At 38.7% G+C, this 20578-nt stretch overlaps 1 protein-coding gene across 3 annotated transcripts in view; it reads left to right on the top strand.

Moving 5' to 3' along the window:
* Positions 1 to 20578, top strand: part of NR3C1 (nuclear receptor subfamily 3 group C member 1) — a 166878-nt gene that overhangs the window by 2574 nt on the left and 143726 nt on the right. For all 3 annotated transcript variants that reach the window (XM_038412004.2, XM_038412005.2, XM_043491397.1), the window contains exon 2: positions 734 to 1904. In XM_038412004.2, the coding sequence (XP_038267932.1) occupies positions 748 to 1904 (1157 nt within the window). In that variant the 5' untranslated portion in view covers positions 734 to 747. The remainder of the gene's footprint in view (positions 1 to 733; positions 1905 to 20578) is intronic.

Below are 20578 nucleotides of genomic sequence, written 5' to 3'. Positions count from 1 at the left end.
ATTTTGTTTTCAGATTTCAGGGTGTATAAATTACATTTGAGAACTCTTTGGGAGCAGTGATCATCTGATCAGAAGTTAGCAAACTTTCCATCTTTTATTTTTATATATATTTTTATTTAAATATATATATAATTTCTGGTGGAAGGTTACAGTAGTGGATCAGAGAGTGGTAGTAATACAATTGGGTTGTGTGTCTAGTCAGGCAGTGGGGAATTTGTGGGGAAGCAGTTGGAGAATTCTAACATTGATTTACCCATGCCAGCAGATGCATCTGAATTCTCCAGAAAAAGGAGAGATTGATTTGGAAAGGGAGGTTGTAATAATATATTGTCTTCTAACAAAGAAAAGTGCATTGCAAGCCTAATTACGGTTTTAAAAAAACACACATAAGCAATTTTAACGTAATTAAAGACATTATTAATCTGATATTCCTTCAATTGGACAGATGAGATAGGTGGAATTGTGAAAAATTAATCCTGAGGGAGGGCAGGGGGAAAAGTCAGTTTGCCTGCTATTACCACAGAACCAGAGTTCAAAAAAGCTTTTAAATATAGTCAATGTTGTAGTTACCAGCAATCAAATTTGTTCACTGACATCAAGAAATGTTAGGCTTGTGTAAAATCAGTCTGCTGTGGCTAAACTAGATTCACCATGCTGCTAATCTGGGTTTCTTGTGTTGTGAAAAACATTTACTACTGTGCTAACTGCACAAATATCTTTCTTCTTTTAATAGCCAGTGTTAAAATAATGGACCCCAAAGAATCACTAAGCCCCTCGGATGGGGAGGAAGCAGGAAAAAATGTGCACTTCAGCGACAAAGGAAGGACTGTGATGGACTTTCATCCAACCTTCAGGGGTGGAGCTACTGTCAGGGCTCCTGCATCTACATCTCCCCTGCCTGCGTCTTCTCAGTCGGATTCTAAACAGCAGTCTGTTTTGGGTGACTTCTCAAAAGGACTAGTAAGCAATGCGCCTCAGCCGGATCTTTCAAAGGCAGTGTTGCTTTCAATGGGACTCTATATGGGGGAGACAGAGTCAAAAGTGATGGGAAACGAACTTGGATTTCCACAGCAGAGCCAAATTGGCATCTCTTCTGGGGAAACAGACTTCAGGCTCTTGGAAGAAAGCATTGCAAGCTTGAACAAGTCCTCAAGCCTGGCAGAGGGCTCAAAGGGGACAATATCTGTCGGGGTGCCCCTTGAGCAAGATTTCCCAATTATGGCTAACAGCAGTCTCCCTATAGGCCAGGCTGGCACTAATGGTGGCAACTTGAAATTGTTTTCTGAAGACCAAAGCACCTTTGATATTCTGCAGGATTTAGAATTGCCACCAGTGTCACCAGGTAAGGAACCAAATGGGAGCCCCTGGAGACTGGACCCATTGCTAGATGAAGGGGATTTGTTGTCTCCTATGACTGCAGATGAGGCATTTCTCCTTGAAGGAAATGCAAGTGAAGATTGCAAGCCTCCCATTTTACCAGACACTAAGCCTCAAATTAATGAGCGTGGAGATCTTTCACCCAGCCCCAAAATGCAGATGCCTCAAGTGAAGACAGAAAAGGAAGACTTCATTGAACTCTGCACCCCCGGGGTAATAAAACAAGAGAAAATGGGCCCAGTTTATTGTCAAGCTAATTTTTCTGGGTCTAACCTAATGGGTAATAAAATGTCTGCCATTTCTGTCCATGGTGTCAGTACTTCTGGAGGACAGTTATATCATTATGACTTGAATACCGCAGCTCTCTCTCAACAGCAGGATCAGAAACCAGTTTTTAATGTCATTCCATCTCTTCCTGCTGGTTCAGAAAATTGGAATAGGTGCCAGGGATCTGGGGATGACAATATGACCCCCTTGGGAAACCTGAACTTTTCTGGCAGACCTGTTTTCTCTAATGGCTATTTGAGGTAAGAGTAGTTTTATTTTTAATTTTATTAAAATATTAGAAATATAGCTATTCAGCATTGTAATTTAAATGAGCTGACTTTTCTTTAAAGTTGGTCATCTTTTCTCTGTCATTTGTAACCTATGGTTTTCATAGCAGACTTCATTTCACGTACACAGTATAGAAGAAAAGTAATTTTATTTGTTCATCTGTGGGTGTAAGAAAATTACTGGCATCCTGTTTATAAAGCACACTATAATAGATTACATAAGGGGAAAATATGAAGACTCAATAGAGATCTACTACACAAAATGATTCAGACCAATTTGTAAGCATATGGAAAAGCCATTTTACTTTCAGGAATTAGGGGTTTAATAATTATATCCTCTCTTCTTTCTTTTCAGTATTACTCTGAATGTTCATCACAAAAATAATTTGCTTGCTGGGAAAGTTTGTAGAGTTAGATTTTAAGTTGAACTAGGTTTATCTTGGTATTGTATTTATTGTACAGTACACAGGACAGCAAAATTCCAAGTTTGAAATCCATAGCAGTTGTTTGTTTAATAGCAACATATAAAAAATAAGGTAGAAGTTGGCAAACTATGGCCTGCGGGCCACGTCCGGCTCGTGGGACCATCTTGCCTGGCCCTTGAGCTCCTGGCCGGGGAGGCTAGCCTCCGGCCCCTCCCCCACTGTGGCCCCTTCCCCGTAGCCATGCCGCCTTGAGGGCAGCCCTGTGGGCGACCGGGCTGCACGCTCCTGCGGGGCAGCGCGGCAGTGTGTCTGGCTCTGGCCGGGTGGTGCAGCTGCCAGACATGCTGCTCTGGTAAGGGGGCCAGGAGGTCCTGGGAAGCAGACAGGGAGCAGGGGGCGGTTGGATAGGTGTGGGAGTCCTGGGGGGCCTGTAAGGGGGCAGTTGGATGGGGCGGAGATTCTGGGGTGGGCAGTCGGGGGACGGGGAACAGGGAGGGTTGGAAAGGCATGGGAGTCCCAGGGGGTCAGTCAGGGAGCAGTCATGTGGATAGGGGTTGGGGCAGTCAGGGGACAGGGAGCAAGGGGCATTGGCTAGGGGGTGGAATCCGGGGGGTGGGGGTCCCAGGAGGGGGCAGTAAGGGGACAAAGAGCAGGGAGGTTGGATGGCTTGGGGGTTCTGAGGGGGGCAGTCAGGGGGTGGGAAGTGGGAGGGGTCAGATAGGGTGTGGGGCCAGGCTGTTTGGGGAGGCACAGCCTTCCCTACCCGGTCCTCCATACAGTTTTGCAACCCCAATGTGGCCCTCGGGCCAAAAAGTTTGCCCACCCCTGAGGTAAAGATATTTGCAGTAAGATTCAGCTGCATCTGGCAATCCAGGTTTGCAAATTTAACTATGGAACTGAATCAGGGGAACATTTTGATTCACAAATAAAAATAATCATTTTGTTAAAATTGATACTAACACTCCAAAAGTTATTTTGCGATGGCCATTTAAAAAAAATTATCTGTATTCTTGAATTAAGGTCTGTAATGGCTGGGAAATAACACATTCCACTCCTGGATGAGAGACGTATGGTAGTGCCAATTTTTTCCCAAATTTTTTCAGTGAGCAGCCATCCGTTTCCTCCTTACCCATTCACAGCACAGGTGCTTGACCTAACCTTTGTAGGAACACCTATCTTTAAGTGGTATGGCTTCTGTAGTTCTTTATTTCTTACATAGTATGTATTCATAGGAACATTTGCTTGAGGTATCTGTCTCAATGAATTGTCAGCTTTCACTGAGTTTTTCTGTAGTCTGTTTTAGAAATCTACAACCATTGGCTTTATGCATAAACACTTTTTATGAAAGCTCCAAAGAGTCCTGTGGCACCTTATAGACTAACAGATGTATTGGAGCCTGAGCTTTCGTGGGTGAATACTGATGAAGTGGGTATTCACCCACGAAAGCTTATGCTCCAATACGTCTTGTTAGTCTAAAAGGTGCCACAGGACTCTTAATCTGGATCAGTAAAAGTGGCAAACACGGCTACCCCTCTAATACTTTTTATGAAGAAAACCATATTTCTGATTTTTTTTTTTTTTTTAATTTTTGATTTTAATACTGTGTTAGTTTTCTGCTAGTTACAAGTTAGTGGCTGGAGATCTTACTGGTGTACAAATACAGCTTTCAAAGCTACACCTTTTCCATTCACAATGAAATAGACTTATTATAAATTGCTTATCATAGTTTTTTTGGTTTTTCAAGAATGTATAGATGCTTCAGGAAGTGACCCTTTTACCAACTTTGTTCCTGGAATACCTTGGCAGTTCTGGATTTTTTTAAAATCATAAATGTCTTTTTCTTTGTTAGAGATTTACAGCAATTTGTAGCGTACAGAACCTGAATTATAGAAATTTCAGAGAACTAGAATTATACCAGAATGGAAATACTGAACTTTGAATATTTAGAGGAATATTTGTATTATTCCTTTTGATAAGTTTAATTAAAGTATTTTGTGGTGGTAGCCCCTAAGACTTCTAATTTCCTTGCACGTTAAAAATGATCATATGTTGCATTTTATGGTAACCATTATAAAACCAATATGTAATCAAATAAGAAAAACAAAGCTTTCAAATTTGAGATTTTAACTTCAGTAGACAAGTGTAGAAAAATCCCACTGTAAAGATCCACATGGAAATAATAATCTATAAATTAACGCTGTGTACATTGTCAGACCACCCTTTTTTTTCTGCATCATTAGTGGATTTTTTTTTTCACTTTTATATTACAGGGTGAAGTTAAGAATGACTACAGTTTGGTTGTTATGAATAGTTCACATTTAAATATGTTAATGAGAAATGCATTAGTTGGATGTATTTATTTCACCGTTTTTATGTATTATATTTTTGTCACTAGGTTAGCTGCTTTAATGTTCTTTTCTAGTAATTTGTGTGTAGAATGTATCTAGTCCAAATTAACTAAAAAGAGCAGCATTTCATATTTGTTGCTGTTGCTATTATGAGGCAGACTTGAGCAATGTGTTTAAAATTTTCCATTGGGAAATACTGTATTTCACTAATCAAACTCCATACAAAGCTCCAGTGGAGCCCCTTGACGGATGGGACCCATAACAGAAGACAGGGTGGATTGAGCTAAATCAAAGTGATTTTAAATCACTGATTTTAATTGGATTTTGCATTTGTACTGTCTAGTTATTTGCCTGAAGAGAGGTTGATTCTCCTTCGTTGGAACCATTAAAACATGTTGTTTGGAACTAAATATAGCCTTCACAATAAATTTGGTGCTTCTTTTTGCCAGGGTGGATTTGATTTAAATCAAATTGATTTAAATCATGATTTAAATCACTAGTTAGGAAGATTGAATTTAATCATGGATTTCTATATAAAAGTGCATTCTTGTTGGTTGTTACCAATCTGAAGAGCCTGCATGTTCAGACATGTTCCTTTCATCATCTTCATGGCAGCTTCCTTCTGAGAAGGAACACTTCTCATGATGTTGTTTCATTCGGCAACCAGGCCTTGCATTTCTTTGTTTCACTTTTTGCATTTTGCATGCATGCCTGTCTTACCCACAGGTAGAAGAACTTCATTAAAATATTCCCAAACTGGGTCTCTTTTACGGCCTGCTGCCATTATAGGTTTTTCCTTTTAGTGAGAGAATGGTATGGTAGACCTCAAATCAATGAAGGCTACACTCAGAAAGACCTCAAGACTTCTGGAATATGCTGCTCAAACAGTTTAACTTTTGTTTCTACTGCCTGTCCCTCCCTTCTCACATTTATCTCCAGACTTCTTCTCCTTGTCCAGATCTATTCCTCCCCAAACAATCTTCTATTCATTGAACTTTTTGAAACTTTGCACTTTTAAGGGATTAAGGGTAAGGGTACACAAATTTGCAGAGGGATAATAGGGTTGAGGTCTGTTATTTCTCACCTCTATTATTTATTTATTTATTTATTTTAAAATATTTTTTGCTGTTAACAAGCATGTTATATCTGGAGACACAAATCCACAGTTTGAGAAATGCAGAACTAAGCATCTCTGATGATATCTTCTAGTCTGAGTCTAGAAAGGTAGATAGAAAGATTAACCTAAATAATCTATAGAGAAGCCCCTGGAACTCCATAAGATTGGGTCCCTAATCCATGAACTATTGGAACTTATTTACAAAACTTTTCTTAATCATTACATGAATATATTGTCTCATACTATAGAATTAGAATTTATAATCCCTATTCCATGATTAGATATCTTTGAGCTATAATGTATCTTAATTAAAACTATCTTTAGATAGGTTTTTTTTGTCAAAAAGCATTTTATCAAAAAAATCTGATTAAAAAAAAAATCATTGATTTTTATCCATCCTGCTTTTTGCTAACCAGGAGGATGCACATCTATCACAGAAGCTAATTTGGATGGAAATTCAAATTCAGTTAAAAATGCCCTAAAGTGGCATTTTAATTTTTTTTTTAAATAAAACTACCTTAAAAGTGTTCATACATACATAAGAAAAAAAAGTTTAACAACATGCATTTAAAACAAACTGGTTTATTAAACAAAGTATAATCTGTAGTTTGTGACCTAAACTGATTGTTTCTGATCACCATGTTCTTCAGGATTTTAAAACTAGTAGAGCTCATCCTCTCACACCTAGTTTTTATTCATAGTTTGGAAGAGGAAAACCATTTTTCTGCTTTTTCAACTCCCAGTTGGTTTCTTAACTTTACATGAACTAGTCATTGAATCGAACTAGCTGATTAAACTGAATAGTCTCTCTGGACCTGCAGAAGAGGCTACTGCTGTTGAAAGCTGATTTAGCACTTCAGCAAACTCTGGTTCCAGTTCAGTGGTCTGACTTTCTTTAAAATTTGGCAGCAAACCTACTCCTTAATATTTTTTGTACTTAATTTAAATGATTTGAATAGATGTAGGCCTTAATATAGGTTGTCACTTTCAAATTTAATTTTAAATAGTTAAATTAACTTGTATTTAATTTAATAAGAAATCAATTTTTTAAAATAAATTATCGTTTTTGTTATCCACCCTGCCAGAAAAAAGCTATAGGGTTGTAGCCAGACATTAGCCGTGACCAGTGACATCTTTAGAACAAAACTGGTAATCCATCATTGTTCAAATGACAAATGGTTTATTTAAAAGTGCTGACATTCTCACTTCCCACAGAACTTCCTTACCTGTCATTAACTCTTTTTTTCTTCGTACTTTGAGATGAGGAATTTCCCCCCAAATGAATTTAATTCAGACAGAGAAGGGAAAGGGAACTTTTGAAATCAGTAGCTGGATTTTTGTCAGTAAACCTCAAACATCCAGATGCAGTCTGGGGGGAGGTAAGGATAAAATGCTTTCTTACTCTGATTTTAAATAGACTACTAAAATTGTGAATCCATTCCCAGAAATATGGTCTTTACTGTGTTTTGTTTTGTTTTTCAATTGAAAATGAGACTGTTTCACTGTTTTGTTTTTTAAAATTGTCCTTTAGTCTCTAATGAGTTTTAGGCACAGTGCTGTTAAAATAATAGAAATTCTGTTTCTTAAGTGTTGACATAGGTGTGTAGTCCAAGCTTTTGCTGGTTTAAAAATTGATACTTTATAGACAAGACTTGCCAAAGGTAAAAAAAATATAGCGAGGCTGGTCACCTGTCACAGAAATAGTTGCCAAGAAGCTTTTACTCTCCTTATTTCTAGAGAATCTGGTTCCTTTAGATCAAGGTTGGAATTTTGACTGTACTTACTATGTTGATGGGGTGGAAGAGGAGAATAGCTAAACTTGTGTTCCAAAAAAGTGCTTTGTCAGTATTTTAGTCTATGGCTTGGTCTACTTTTAAAACTTATACCAGCATCACTTTGTCAGTCATGGATGTGAAAAGACTACACAACCCTAGTGACATAGCTGTGCGACAAAAAACACAGTTTTCAGAGTAGCAGCCGTGTTAGTCTGTATTCGCAAAAAGAAAAGGAGTACTTGTGGCACCTTAGAGACTAACAGATTTATTTGAGCATAAGCTTTCGTGAGCTACAGCTCACTTTACAGTGTAGCCGCAGCTATGCTGACAGAAGAGTGATTCTTTTGGCATAGTTAATGTCATTTGATGAGGTGATGTTCCTACACCGGCAGACAAACACCTTCTATTGATGTATGCTGCATGTAGGGGAGGGATAGCTCAGTGGTTTGAGCATTGGCCTGCTAAACCCAGGGTTTTGAGTTCAATCCTTGAAGGGCCATTTAGGGATCTGGGGCAAAAATTGGGGATTGGTCCTGCTTTGAGCAGGGGGTTGGACTAGATGACCTCCTGAGATCCCTTCCAACCCTGATATTCTATGATTCACTAGAGGGTTATGCTGGCATAGGGTCTTGTGTAGACAGGTCCTCTTTGTTTGTGGCATAGTTAATCTGTTAAGTATTGATTAAACATATGTGGGAAGGAAAGTTAAGCTTCTCTTCTGGTCAAATGGTATTTAATGATGTTGTTTAATGAAAACACTTAATGCTGACTTGGTCCCTAGGCTTGCAGTCTTGAATTGGTGTAAGGCAATTTTAAAAATATTTCAACCTCTTAGTATACTTTCTTACAGGGGGATCAGTGGTAATCAGGACTTGGAAAAGTCCATTTGCCCATGTTGAGTATAAAGCTTTTGAAGGTGAATGCTGTCAGTTTTCTGCAGAATCTTAACTTTAAATTAAGAAAATTCTAAACCTTATGGTTATGAAAATAGTCTTCCAAATGTGAACTGGGTGTAACTGATGCAGTACTGTATTCCTCAGCCTGCAGACAGTGTGCTCCTTTGCTTCTGCTACTCCTCAAAGCTTCCCAAGCTGTAGCACAGCAGCTTTTCAGCTACTGATGTTCAGAAGGCTTGCGGAAGCAGGAAAACTGACAAGTCATAAGAACGGCCGTACTGGGGCAGACCAAAGTCCAGTAGTATCCTGTCTTCCAACAGTGGCCAGTGCCAGGTACTTCAGAGGGAATGAACAGAACAGGTAATCATCAAGTCTTCCATCCCCAGTTGCCCATTTCCAGCTTCTGGCAAACAGAAGATAGGGACACCATTCCTGCCCATTATGGCTAATATCCATTAGTGAACCTATCCTCCATAAATGAATCTAGTACTTTTTTGAACCCTGTTATAATCTTGGCCTTCACACCATCCCCTGGCAAAGAGTTCCACAGGTTGACTGTGCATTATGTGAAGAAATATTTCCTTTTGTTAGTTTTAAACCTGCTGCCTATTAATTTCATTTGGTGACCCCTAGTTCTTGTGTTCTGAGAAGGAGTAAATAACACTTCCTTATTTATTTTCTCCACACTGGTCATGATTTTATAGACCTCTATCATCTCTCCGCTTAGTTGTCTCTTTTCCAAGCTGAAAAGTCCTAGTCTTATTAATCTCTCCTCACTTTCACTCCTCTGCTGCTTATGAAATTTCTGAACATCAAGAAAGATGAGCTGTAGGTATTAGTTGCAGTGGAAGAGTCAGAAATCATGCTGAAGTGGAGGAATCAGTTGAAAAGAAAGAGGAAATGGATATAGGCAATTGAGAAGATGCACCTTGGTCTCTTACAGAAAAAGGGAGGTGAAATCTGGGGGGAAATGTATTAAACATGGTTGAGGTAATAGTATTTGGTTGGGTGAATAGTATTCACTAAATATGTTTTTCAGTTAACTTCACTGAATAATGCATTTTGTGATGTGTGACTGGTTCAAATATATGCCATAAATACCAGTGAAACTTTCTGCACAACTACTAATAAATACTTCATATAGTTCATCCTGCCCTAGTAAAAAATTAACTTCCAAAACCATTACATTGGCAATGTTACAATTAAATCCACTACATAACTGTGCTATTCCTCTCAGATGCAGATTCGGCTCTGTGGGACATAGTATGGTTTAGTGTTTCATCCTGTGTAGTAGGCCTGGAGCTAGAAAGTTGTGTACACTTTTTCAGGCCTTGCTGGTCCTAACGTTGGTAGTGCTTTTGTTGTTATGCCCTGGATCTGCTAATATGTCCAATGCTAGAAGACATTAGGGGATAATGGGTAATGGGAAAGGTAAAAAAGGAGAAAAGAGGCCAAAGACCATAAACGAAGAAGGAAAAAATGGAAATGTATATCTCATTAGGCACAGTTTCTCTGGTCAGTTGCAGTCAAGAGGTGTTGCCTCCAAAAACAAACAAACAAAAACAAAAAAAATCCATGTAGATATTGGAAAAGGAAGGAGTAATTGGGAGAGGGCTGAATCACCTGACTTCAGGTAAGGGGGGAAAAAAAAAAAAGAAACTGACCTGTTCTCATGTGGATCTCTAGCGAGTCTTCTGAAATGAATTTTCTCTGCCTCCTCCCTTATACCTATCAACTGCTGTCTGTCTTTTTGGTACCTAGGTTCTGCTGCTAGCTGCCTTACTCTTCAAAGCTAATTGTTTCAGGAAAGTAGTTTCACAATATGTGAGGGGCTGTTAGAGTAATTAGTGCTAAAGAGAGAACTAAAAACATCTTTAACTGAGTACTTGGTGGCTCACTGGGTTTTCAACATTTTATTTATATAGCCTGCAGTATATAGAAATCCAAGTACTTACAGTGATGTGCTTGATAGGGGAAAATATGATCCACAGGATCTAAGCACAACTCACTATTTTCTCATAGAAGGCATAGGTGAACTCCACTGTGTCAGAGCTAATTTGTGGTGATATTGATGTCAGCAGCCTCATAGATTCTGGGATGTTTGAATTAAAAATGAAAGTAGGCTGTTGGACAGATTCTAAAAGTGTGGGGTGGGAGGATCAGGGGGGAAATTAAATAGTTTAAAGACTTGAACGACATTCCTACTTGTGAGGTTCCTTTGGCTAATTCTTTATGGATGATAAAGATTATCCTTCCCCACCTCATTTTTTAAACCTAAACCCACTATTGATTTAGCTCCTTCAGTGAATACAGCGAAACTGTAACATGACTGAGTTCGCAGTGTGTTGGTTGTATGGCATACATGCTGAAATGTATCCTTTTATACAGAAGTAAACTTGTTGAAAGAATAGATTTATTGCAGTGTGTGAGAATACTTTTAGGACTACAGTTTTTGTCTTGATTATGTGAATTTGGTGGAATACTACTATATTTATATTTTTAAAAAATAGTGTGGCATTTTTGGCAAAAAGGGATTGTATCAGGAATGTTTTCTATAGCACATGACTTAAAATATTATGAAACTCAGGGCATTTACATTAAATGATCAGTTATGCAAGATTTAATCCATTTTTATCTCCCTGTGCTTGAAATACCCAGTTGTACTAGGAGGAGAGCTGGGTAGGTTTATATGAAAAGCTGTATAGGCCTGACTAGATTTGTTACAGTCTACATGATTTTCTAGTACAGTGATCTCTGTTTAAACCTACTTTTAATTATAGAAAACAATCTGATCATGCTGTGTTGTTTATACTTTAATCATTTTTAAATAGTAGATTGAACTTTTACTGCTTAGTTTTACTCTTCAGCTGGGGAAACTACAATTTAATCAAATCCTATTGATTTTTTTGAAAAACTGTATAAGTACATTGTGTGAAGCAGCAGTTACAAGTGTGTGTGTAAAATTAATATATTAAAGATTGCTGCCTTTTACGCTGCAATTTAATTGTCTGATAGATGAAGACAAGCCTCTGCCTCTACTTTTCCTATAATTTTTCATGTGTATTCTTCAGATAACATGTGGATTTCTAAAATCACTGTGATTTATTTTCCCTTTATTTAAGAGTAACCAAAAATAAGTTGTCAATTATTTAGTGCTATTTGCAGCAGAATTAAAAAGATCATATCTAAAATTCTTAACTAATCACTTTTGTATGAATTACAAAGTCCTCTTTTACATTCTCTTACAGAAAAACATCTAGAAGTCCAGGGAAGTTTTTCAAATTTGCCTCACCTGACACCATTCGACTTAATTTAAAAATAAATAATATGGCATTCAATATACTGGGTTTTTTTTTACTTCCACTCTTACTCAGAAAATGAGCAGAGTGATTGTCTTTGGGTTCACCTTTTTTTTTTTTTTTTTTTTTTTTTTTTAATAAAGAAGAGTATTTTTAAATCACATTAAAACGAGGGCCTAAAACTAGTTTTGGTGGTGTTGGTTAATATTATGCAGTATAAAACCGCACCATTTGTAACAGGCAGAATTTAAGGTATTATGTTTAGTTAAAACACTTAATGTACTGTTAATTTGTATACAGTAAACATGAATTTGAATAAGGTCAGCCCATAGCGTTCGTATATTTTATGCCTGAGTAATCTGAGGCAGATTCTGCCACTCTTATTCATGTTGACTAGTACCTTATTCTGAGAATAGTCTCAGAAGAAAGATATTATCAAATGTGCATAAGGGTGGTGGAATTTGCGTTTTGCTAAAGTATTACCCATTAATATGCCAATCAGTATTTTATTTTGAAAGTAGGTAGGACTTATATTCTGAAGTATCTTTCACTGAGTTTTGGAAGCTATAGGCCAGATCCTGGCCCCCAGTGTGGTTCCTTTGTGATAGGCCCCACTGCACAGACTGTCTGAGTCTTCCTGGGGAATCCCCAGGTGTCATAAAGCTGGCATACCTGGTTTCAGCAGCACCTTCTCCTGGTACAGTAAATTAAAGCTAATGAACGACATGTACTCATTGAGAGGAGAATAAACTAGCATCTCTTCCACATAACGAAAAAGAAAACTACAAATTTGAGAATAGCTAGTAGTCATCTCTCTTGTTTCTCACTTAACATGGAGTACGACAGCATAGAGTATTTAGTATTTCTCTTTTAGGGCAAAATCACTTTCTCTTACAGTTTTGTCTCTGTTTAGATTTATTTTTAGTCTATTCCAGTGGTTCCCAAATTTGTTCCGCCACTTGTGCAGGAAAAGCCCCTGCCGAGCCGGTTTGTTTATTTGCCGCATCCTCAGGTTCAGCCGATCGCAGCTCCCACTGGCTGCGGTTCATTGCTCCAGGCCAATGGGAGCTGCTGAAAGCGGCGCTGGCCAAGGGACATACTGGCCACCGCTTCCAGAAGCCCCCACTGGCCTGGAGCAGCGAACCGCTGCCAGTGGGAGCCGCAATCGGCCGAGTCTGCAGACACTGCAGGTAAACAAACTGGCCTGGCCCGCCAGGGGCTTTCCCTGCACAAGCGGCGGAACAAGTTTGGGAACCACTGGTCTATTCAGTTGCTTTTCAGAGAAATAACACCAGTGGACCATCCCTGATGAAGATTAAAGTAAAAATTATGTGGTTCTTGTGCTGTTTGGCTAAGTGCTTCACCCTTTTTTCCTTCAGGGCAGTACTACTTTAGTTATATTTGTGTCAAGAAAAACACCACAAGGAATGGCTGGTGATGGTTTAAATATAATTTTTCAATGAACACATTTTTGGCTAATGTCTTGTGCATATGTTAAATATGAGTCTGTCTTGAAAAAAAATTAAACCACTAGTGACACTATTAATTATTTAGATAGCTCATGTCTGCTAGTAAAAGCAGAAGTCAGTTACACCGGGAAGGAAAAGGGCCTGTCCCCTATCCTAGTGAGCATGTCAGTTTAAACTCTGAATAACTCTGAATCCTGACCCAAGTTTTGAATTCCAAACTTGTTATAAAGATTACTCTTGATTCCAACTTTTCAAATGGTAATAAGACATCTTTTTAAAAACAGATGCTTTTAGTTATTCTTTGTTTGGCTACAGCTAATAAAATACTGTCTGGATAGGATAACTGTTCGTTCATTGGTTAAACTCTTAATTCATAACTGTTAAAAATAATGCTTCCAGTTGCACCCTTAGCAGGAAAAATATAAATGTGTAACAGGCACTTAATCTCCAAGGGTTTTGGATAAGCCTTCTCACTGTTTCTGTCTTTTAACTGTTTAGCAATTACTGTGTCTCATAACAAAATGTCCCTTGTAGAGGCTTAACTTTCAATCTGTTTTATGATCAGAAGCAGAATTTAAAAATGTAAAACTTCATTTGTTCACCAAGATGTGAAAGCTACTGTTGAAATGGCCAGTTGTCCACAAAATGATTTGTCACATGTTGATTGGAACTGTGAAGCATATATGGAAAACTCTGATGATCGTATATTAAAACTAACACTGTATCAGCCTGTGCTAGAGAAAGGAGGTTTTAAAACTTGCAACAACAAAAATAGACCTTGATTATTTTTTCTTTTGTATTAGATATTTGCCTAGAGATGGATATTGCTGTTTTGCTCTTGTTTTGCCTTGGGAAACCAGATATTCCACTTACTGATTTTTTTCCTGATGAAATATTTAACATGTATAAATACTGTCTAAAAGTAGATATGATTACTTTAATGTAGCCTGATCTATCCTACAGAATTGGGTTGATGTAAGCTGCCTTATGTCAAGAGTCTAAACTACAGCCTTGCTCCCACCGACGTAAGGCCTCGTTTATGCGATGCGGGGAGATCAGTCTAAGTTGTGCAACTTCTGCTACGTGAATAACGTAGCTGAAGTTGACGTACTTATATCTACTTACCACGGGGTCCACACTATGCTGTGTCGATGGGGGATGCTCTCCCATTGACTCCCCTTGCACTTCTTGTTCAGGTGGAGTACTGGAGTTGACAGGAGAGTGATCCGAGGTCGATTTAATGGACTAAATCGACCGCTGATGCATCGATCACCACGCATCGATCCTCCAGTAAGTGTAGACAAGCCCTAAGTGCCATACTACACCAACATAATAGCTCCATTTCCATGAGAGGCATAGGTCTTATGTCAGTGTAATTAGAGCGACACAGTGTCTGTGTAGACACTGCGTTATTTACATTGGCTGGCTGTTTTTTACTGTCATTCTTATCAATTTCACAGCTCGAGCTGTGGTAGATGGACTGTTCTGACCCAGTCGGGCTGTTCTTGTATAATTATTCCCCCAGCTCCTCAAAAATAAATTACTTAATTCTGTGCTCTTGTAACTTATTTGACCCTAGTCTTTTTTGTCAAGATTATAAAATCAGTTTTTAATAGTTTGTGACTTGATGGTCCTTCCTAGAATGTTCATTGTTAGATAGGGCAGATTTCAGCTGTCAACACTCTTTGTACAGTATGGAATATGCCACTCGGTGGCTTTAGTGGCACTGGTGGTGGATCTCTTTATCGTTATGGGCAGAGGATGAGCATCCATGATTACACTGTTGGATATATCAGACATCAGTCTTCACCCCAGTCTGTCACAGGGTGCTGCAAACTCACTTCAGGATTTATCAGGAGTGGACATTGTAGCATCGGGTTCATTGTCTCTTGGACAAATTCCAATATGTTTTGGTGGGTAACATCTTCTCTCCACCAAGAACCCGTGTGTGGAATCCTTGAGAGCTTAATTTTATCTCAACTCCATTTCAGCATACATTGTTAGCCTCCCCATGTTTCTCAATGCCACCAATATACCAGCACTTAACTAGAGGTCTCTCTTTCAGCAGATATATCCAGTGTTCGCAAAAAGAAAAGGAGTACTTGTGGCACCTTAGAGACTGACAAATTTATTTGAGCATAAGCTTTCGTGAGCTACAGCTCACTTCATCGGATTCATTTGGTAGAAAATACAGAGGGGAGTATATCAATCTCCCCTCTGTATTTTCCACCAAATGCATCCGATGAAGTGAGCTGTAGCTCACGAAAGCTTATGCTCAAATAAATTTGTCAGTCTCTAAGGTGCCACAAGTACTCCTTTTCTTTTTGCGAATACAGACTAACACGGCTGCTACTCTGAAACATATCCAGTGTTGTCATTCGTCAGGAGAGCTTGAGATAAATAGCACATGGATGAAAAGCAGTTTTTCAGCTTCCTCCATTACCGATCACTGACTTGCAGAGATATTGAACTAACCTTCTGATTGTTTAAGTATTGGACTTGTAGCTGGTATGGGGCACACAGAAATGTACTTTAAAATATACACTCAAAATAATCTGCCTATTTGAGGACCCATGAAAACAATGATATTTAAACCAAAATGATCTTTTAAAGGTGAGCTATTATTTTTTAAAGGCATTTAAAAAATGCACTTTGCACTTCGTAGATGGCATTTTAAGAGTGTCATAAATTGGAGGTAAAGCTAAGCATTTGTTAAGACGAAGAATTTGCAAGACACAGACTGGAGATCATTATTAGTTAGAATGGACTTAAAGTACATAGATGTAATTTTTATTCTAGAAATTAGCACGCCAGTTAATACCTCTTTCAGGTGGTGATCTTAAATTGATGTAAGGAAGGACAACAATCTAGAATAAAAGGGATGTGATCATTTTAAAAATTGGCAACTCCCTGGTTTAAATAGGTACCACAGTATCTCTCAAAGGACTGATGCCTTTGAGAAAGTGTCTTCTGCCTTGCTGTTAGCTGCACATTTGTGATTTATGGTTAACTGCACTGGTTTTATAATATTGGTTTTATAATAGATACCAGTTATTCATGAAGTTTAATGCAGTATCATTTATGTACACCCCTAAACACTGTCAAGACTCCAGTTTATAGTTTTAACCTGCATAGTTTTTTTTTTAATATCTTGGAGAAAGCAAATGGAAATCGTACACATAAAAATGTTTACAATGATAAATTGAACCTTTATTTGAATTCCAGTTCATGATTCTTCTGCATTCAAAACAAAAAAACTGTTCTCTTTTGATATTAGTTTTTATGTATTATGATAATTAATCAAAAATGAATTCTGCAGAAATTTGTATTTTTGCTATAACAAAGAATGTAGATGTGGCTCAGATTAAACAAATCTTTCTTCAGGGCTTAAACGAATACCTAATTTTTGAAGGTTTATAAGAATCTGTACTTCAGGAAAATCTACTCTATAATTGCCTAATACAGGATTAATTGCACTTCCTCTGAAGCACTTGGCATGGGCAGTTGTGGGAAAGGAGAAACTAGACTAAATGGACCACTGATCTGCCTTGATATGGCAATTCCTGTGTCTTTAATCAATATGTAGGACAATTAATGAGTAGGTCTACCAATTTAAACTGGGAAGATTTTTGCATCACCTTTCTCACCAAACACATGTGGCAATTAGCTTTGCTTATCTAGTTTCTTCTGAACGTTCTACTCCTCTACTGCTGAGGGGAGCTTCTGATTTTCAAAGACCCTCTGAAATAACATGGTAGAAATGTGCAGGATCACCAGACTAGGCACTTCATCCTATCAAGAGGAGAAATCCGTTGAGGTGACTTAAACTGGTGCCTTTTTGAAGAGGCAGGTGGAGGGGGTAATAATGATTACTTGTTTCCCTCCTTTAGAGGACTGCACTACTAGGAAATGGTTTCAGGTGCGATGACAACAGGAGGCACTATTCCCTTTCAGGTCCCATGGTCTTTGCTTCTTCTGTTTCCTGTCCGTCTCATCAGCTCTAGTGTCGAGAGAGGTAACTTGTATTTATCCACCTTGAGAGCTAGGAGATGCTCTTCTCTTCATACACTATTGGCGTAGGCTCAGGGCAGGCACTCCTCTCCTGAAGAGTGCTTGGGTTCCCCAGAGGGGGAGGACACTTCTCACTATGCAGGAACACTTCTGGCTGTCTGGGACTAAGAACTATGATGCCCTGATTCAGGCAATGTGGTTTGTTTGGCTTTTGTTGTTTGTTTGCAGCCACAGCAGGAAAATCCAGGAGTGTGGCATTCAGGTTCAAGGAAAAATCTGCTGTTTTTTGCTCCTGACCATGAGGATATCTTTTTCCATCCACTAGAAAGGAAGGCCATGTGTAAGCATTGCCTTTGACGTCAAGTCCTGAGGAAGGTCCAGTCAGTCAAAGGATTGCTGGTCACCATAGCTCCTGACTGTAGCTGAAGATTTTTATTGTCTTGTATCTCTGTCTTGTATCAGTTTTTGACTGTGATGGCAGAGACCTGTTCCTGCTCCTGACTTCCATATCCTCTAGCATTAGGGCTGGTAGCTCTTGGTGTATTGGACTAGCTGCAATTTAAAACTTGTATGTGAGAGGAAATTCCTGGAGTGCCAGGTCATCAAAATGTTCCTGAAAGTATTTTAAATACTGAGAGGATTATTTAAATTGAATTTGGGGAAAGTTGTCTTTCTGGGTATCTTTTTTATTTCTCAAGGCGGGCCCTATCCTATTTCTCAAGTACTGAAATTCTTTCATAAGGAGTTTGAGAGAGAAGCAACACTTAGAATCATGAGGGTCTGGCATTATTGGTAGAGGTTAGCAGTGGTGTATATAGGGAATCTATTGATAGGTTCTGATGCGGTGGCCTCTAAATTTTGTGCAATGCTAAGCCTGGCCGCTAGGTCTCATACCAGTCATAGGCCTTAATTTTGATTCTCCATTGGCTGTTTTTCTTCTAATTTTGAACCCCTCTCCTTAGTCTCCTTCTCTAAGTTGTCAGTAGGGTTGCCAGTGTTCATAGCCAAAGTCGTCTTCAGTTCGCTGGGAGTCAAGCCACATTCCGCCAAAGCAATGATCATTTCCTGTGCAGTAAGAGATTTTGCTAGGCTGCCACCTGGCGGTGAGTCCACTCCTTCAAGTGTCAGTATTTTTTTAGCTGTGTCAACTAGTTGCAGAATCTTGAGGCTGTAATCCAAGGCAGCTTGGTCCAATTTTTTGAATATTGTAGTCCCACTTGGGATTTGTGGGCTCTGCTAGATGTGACCTGTGTTCCAGATGAGCGAAGCCAATACAGAAAAAGAAATATTAGTATGAGTTGGTATATTTGGATTTCTCCATGGTGCTCTCTCATTCAGAAAGGTCATCCAGTATTCAACTATGGTGTTCTGAAATGGATTTATTACTAGCTAAAGAAGAAAAGGCAGGCTGCAGCATGATTGTGAAGCTGGGTGTGAAAAATCCTCTGTTCTGGGTGAATAAAACTATCTGTTGACTTGCAAACAGGAGGTATAACCATGTTCCATAATTTCAAGTTAGAATCAAAACTTCCTTTCCACTGTGCAGCAGATTGAGAGACAGAGTTTGTCTTTTTGGTTTTCCAGCCTTTGTCTCACAAATCTTGACAGTGCATGCATCAGAATGGAAATTCTATTGCACCCTAAAGTAATAAGAGACTGTATGGTTTAATATATGGGTTATTTCAACGATCTTCATGACAGAGTATTTCTTACTCTCTTCACTTTAATGAGAAATCCATTTATGTTACAACATTGGTTTAAGTTACTAAAATGTTCATAAGTATTTCAAGAATTGATACAGTTATCAATGTTGTGTTCTGGGAGTAACCACACCCCAATGTCGGGGAAATGAATCAGCACAGCTGGAATATCTGGTGTGTCAGAAGATTTAAATTCTGTTAGTCCTCTTCAGGTCCTCACTGTAGCTGGAATGTCAAGGCTTTGACTTCATCTCAACCTCTCTCAGATGACTCTTAGGAAAGTAATTCTGCAAAATCAGAAACCTAGTTAGTGTGTATAGTGTATGCTATATAGAGAAATCACAATGGTTGATTTTAAAATCAAAATGGTAGTTATGAGGAGATGAGTTAATGGACTGAAGGAAGGGGAGGATGTCAGTTTCTTGATAGATACATTTCTTTCATGTTTCTGCATCACTAGTGGTGTTTATAATCTTTTATTTAAATAAATGTTTAAGAAAGCAGTGTTGTGGTGAATGGTTTCTAAAATGCTGCTTAGTACATGAGGCATTTATTTCTCCTTCTCTCACACATACTCAGCCTTCTAGATATTTTTTCCCTATTTTATCTTTTCCATGAAGATCCAATGTTACCTTGATCAAAAAAATGGGAAGAAGTCCCTTGGCAGTACATCTGTTTGTTCTAACTTTACCACAAAGGTTTCTATGGGAATTCTTTCATTTCTACAGGAACTGGAAAACAGCATACTAGGCCCGGGATACTGATATATATTTATCTGACCAGTGGTCGTTTTTTAGGTAGTATATAGTGTTAACCAAAGGGCTATTTGCACAAGTTCTTAGGCATCATTCGCTGCAGTTCTCACGTGAAAATCCAGAAGAGAAAAAAAACTTTAAAAGCCAATTTAAACTCTCTTAAATGTTTACATTGAAGATTTCTGTCAAATAATTACATTCTTGGTTGTCTGTATTGAATTGTATGTTAAAGACCTCCAGAATCAACCTATGTTTATCAAGGTCTCACTTTTAAGTTAATGGGATGCTGAAACATTAATTTTTAACATACATCAGAATTTAAGAGCGACAAGCTGTTATAGTGTCAGTGATATTAAAATATATATTTATTTTTTAAATTGCTACTTTGGTTTTGTGCCTTTCATCAGAAGAAATCTATTTTCAACTTTTCTGAGACCTCAGAGTCAAAAATGACTTTCTGACGGGGAAGCAAAGGGAAGCCACAAGGGTGGTCATGTGACCCTCCCCAGCAGTATGTTTTGGGTGCCCAGGGTAGCCAGTAGAGAGGTAAATCACTGTGGATCAGGTGACTGAGGAAGACCCAGGAGGTAGCTCCTATGCTGTGCTAGGCTCAGCTGCTAGTCCTGGCTGGGATGGGGAGGATGGGACTTCCTCTTCCCTTGCATGGCATCCGGGACCGGGTCAGACCTACCCCCAGATTTCTCCCCCTGCTGCAGGAAGCTCTGCAAATTCCCTACCCTCCCCCCAACCCCCACTATCCGCACCCATCACTCCTCAGCTTCAGGAGGCAGGATCCCTGTTCAGGGAGCTGCTCCCCCATCTGCCAACGCCCATATTAAACATGAATATAGG

Source organism: Dermochelys coriacea, chromosome 8 (genome assembly GCF_009764565.3).
Source record: "Dermochelys coriacea isolate rDerCor1 chromosome 8, rDerCor1.pri.v4, whole genome shotgun sequence".
NCBI classification, from domain to species: domain Eukaryota; kingdom Metazoa; phylum Chordata; order Testudines; family Dermochelyidae; genus Dermochelys; species Dermochelys coriacea.
The sequence above is the reverse complement of the archived record's forward strand: the minus strand, read 5'-3'. Positions and strand labels throughout refer to the sequence as shown.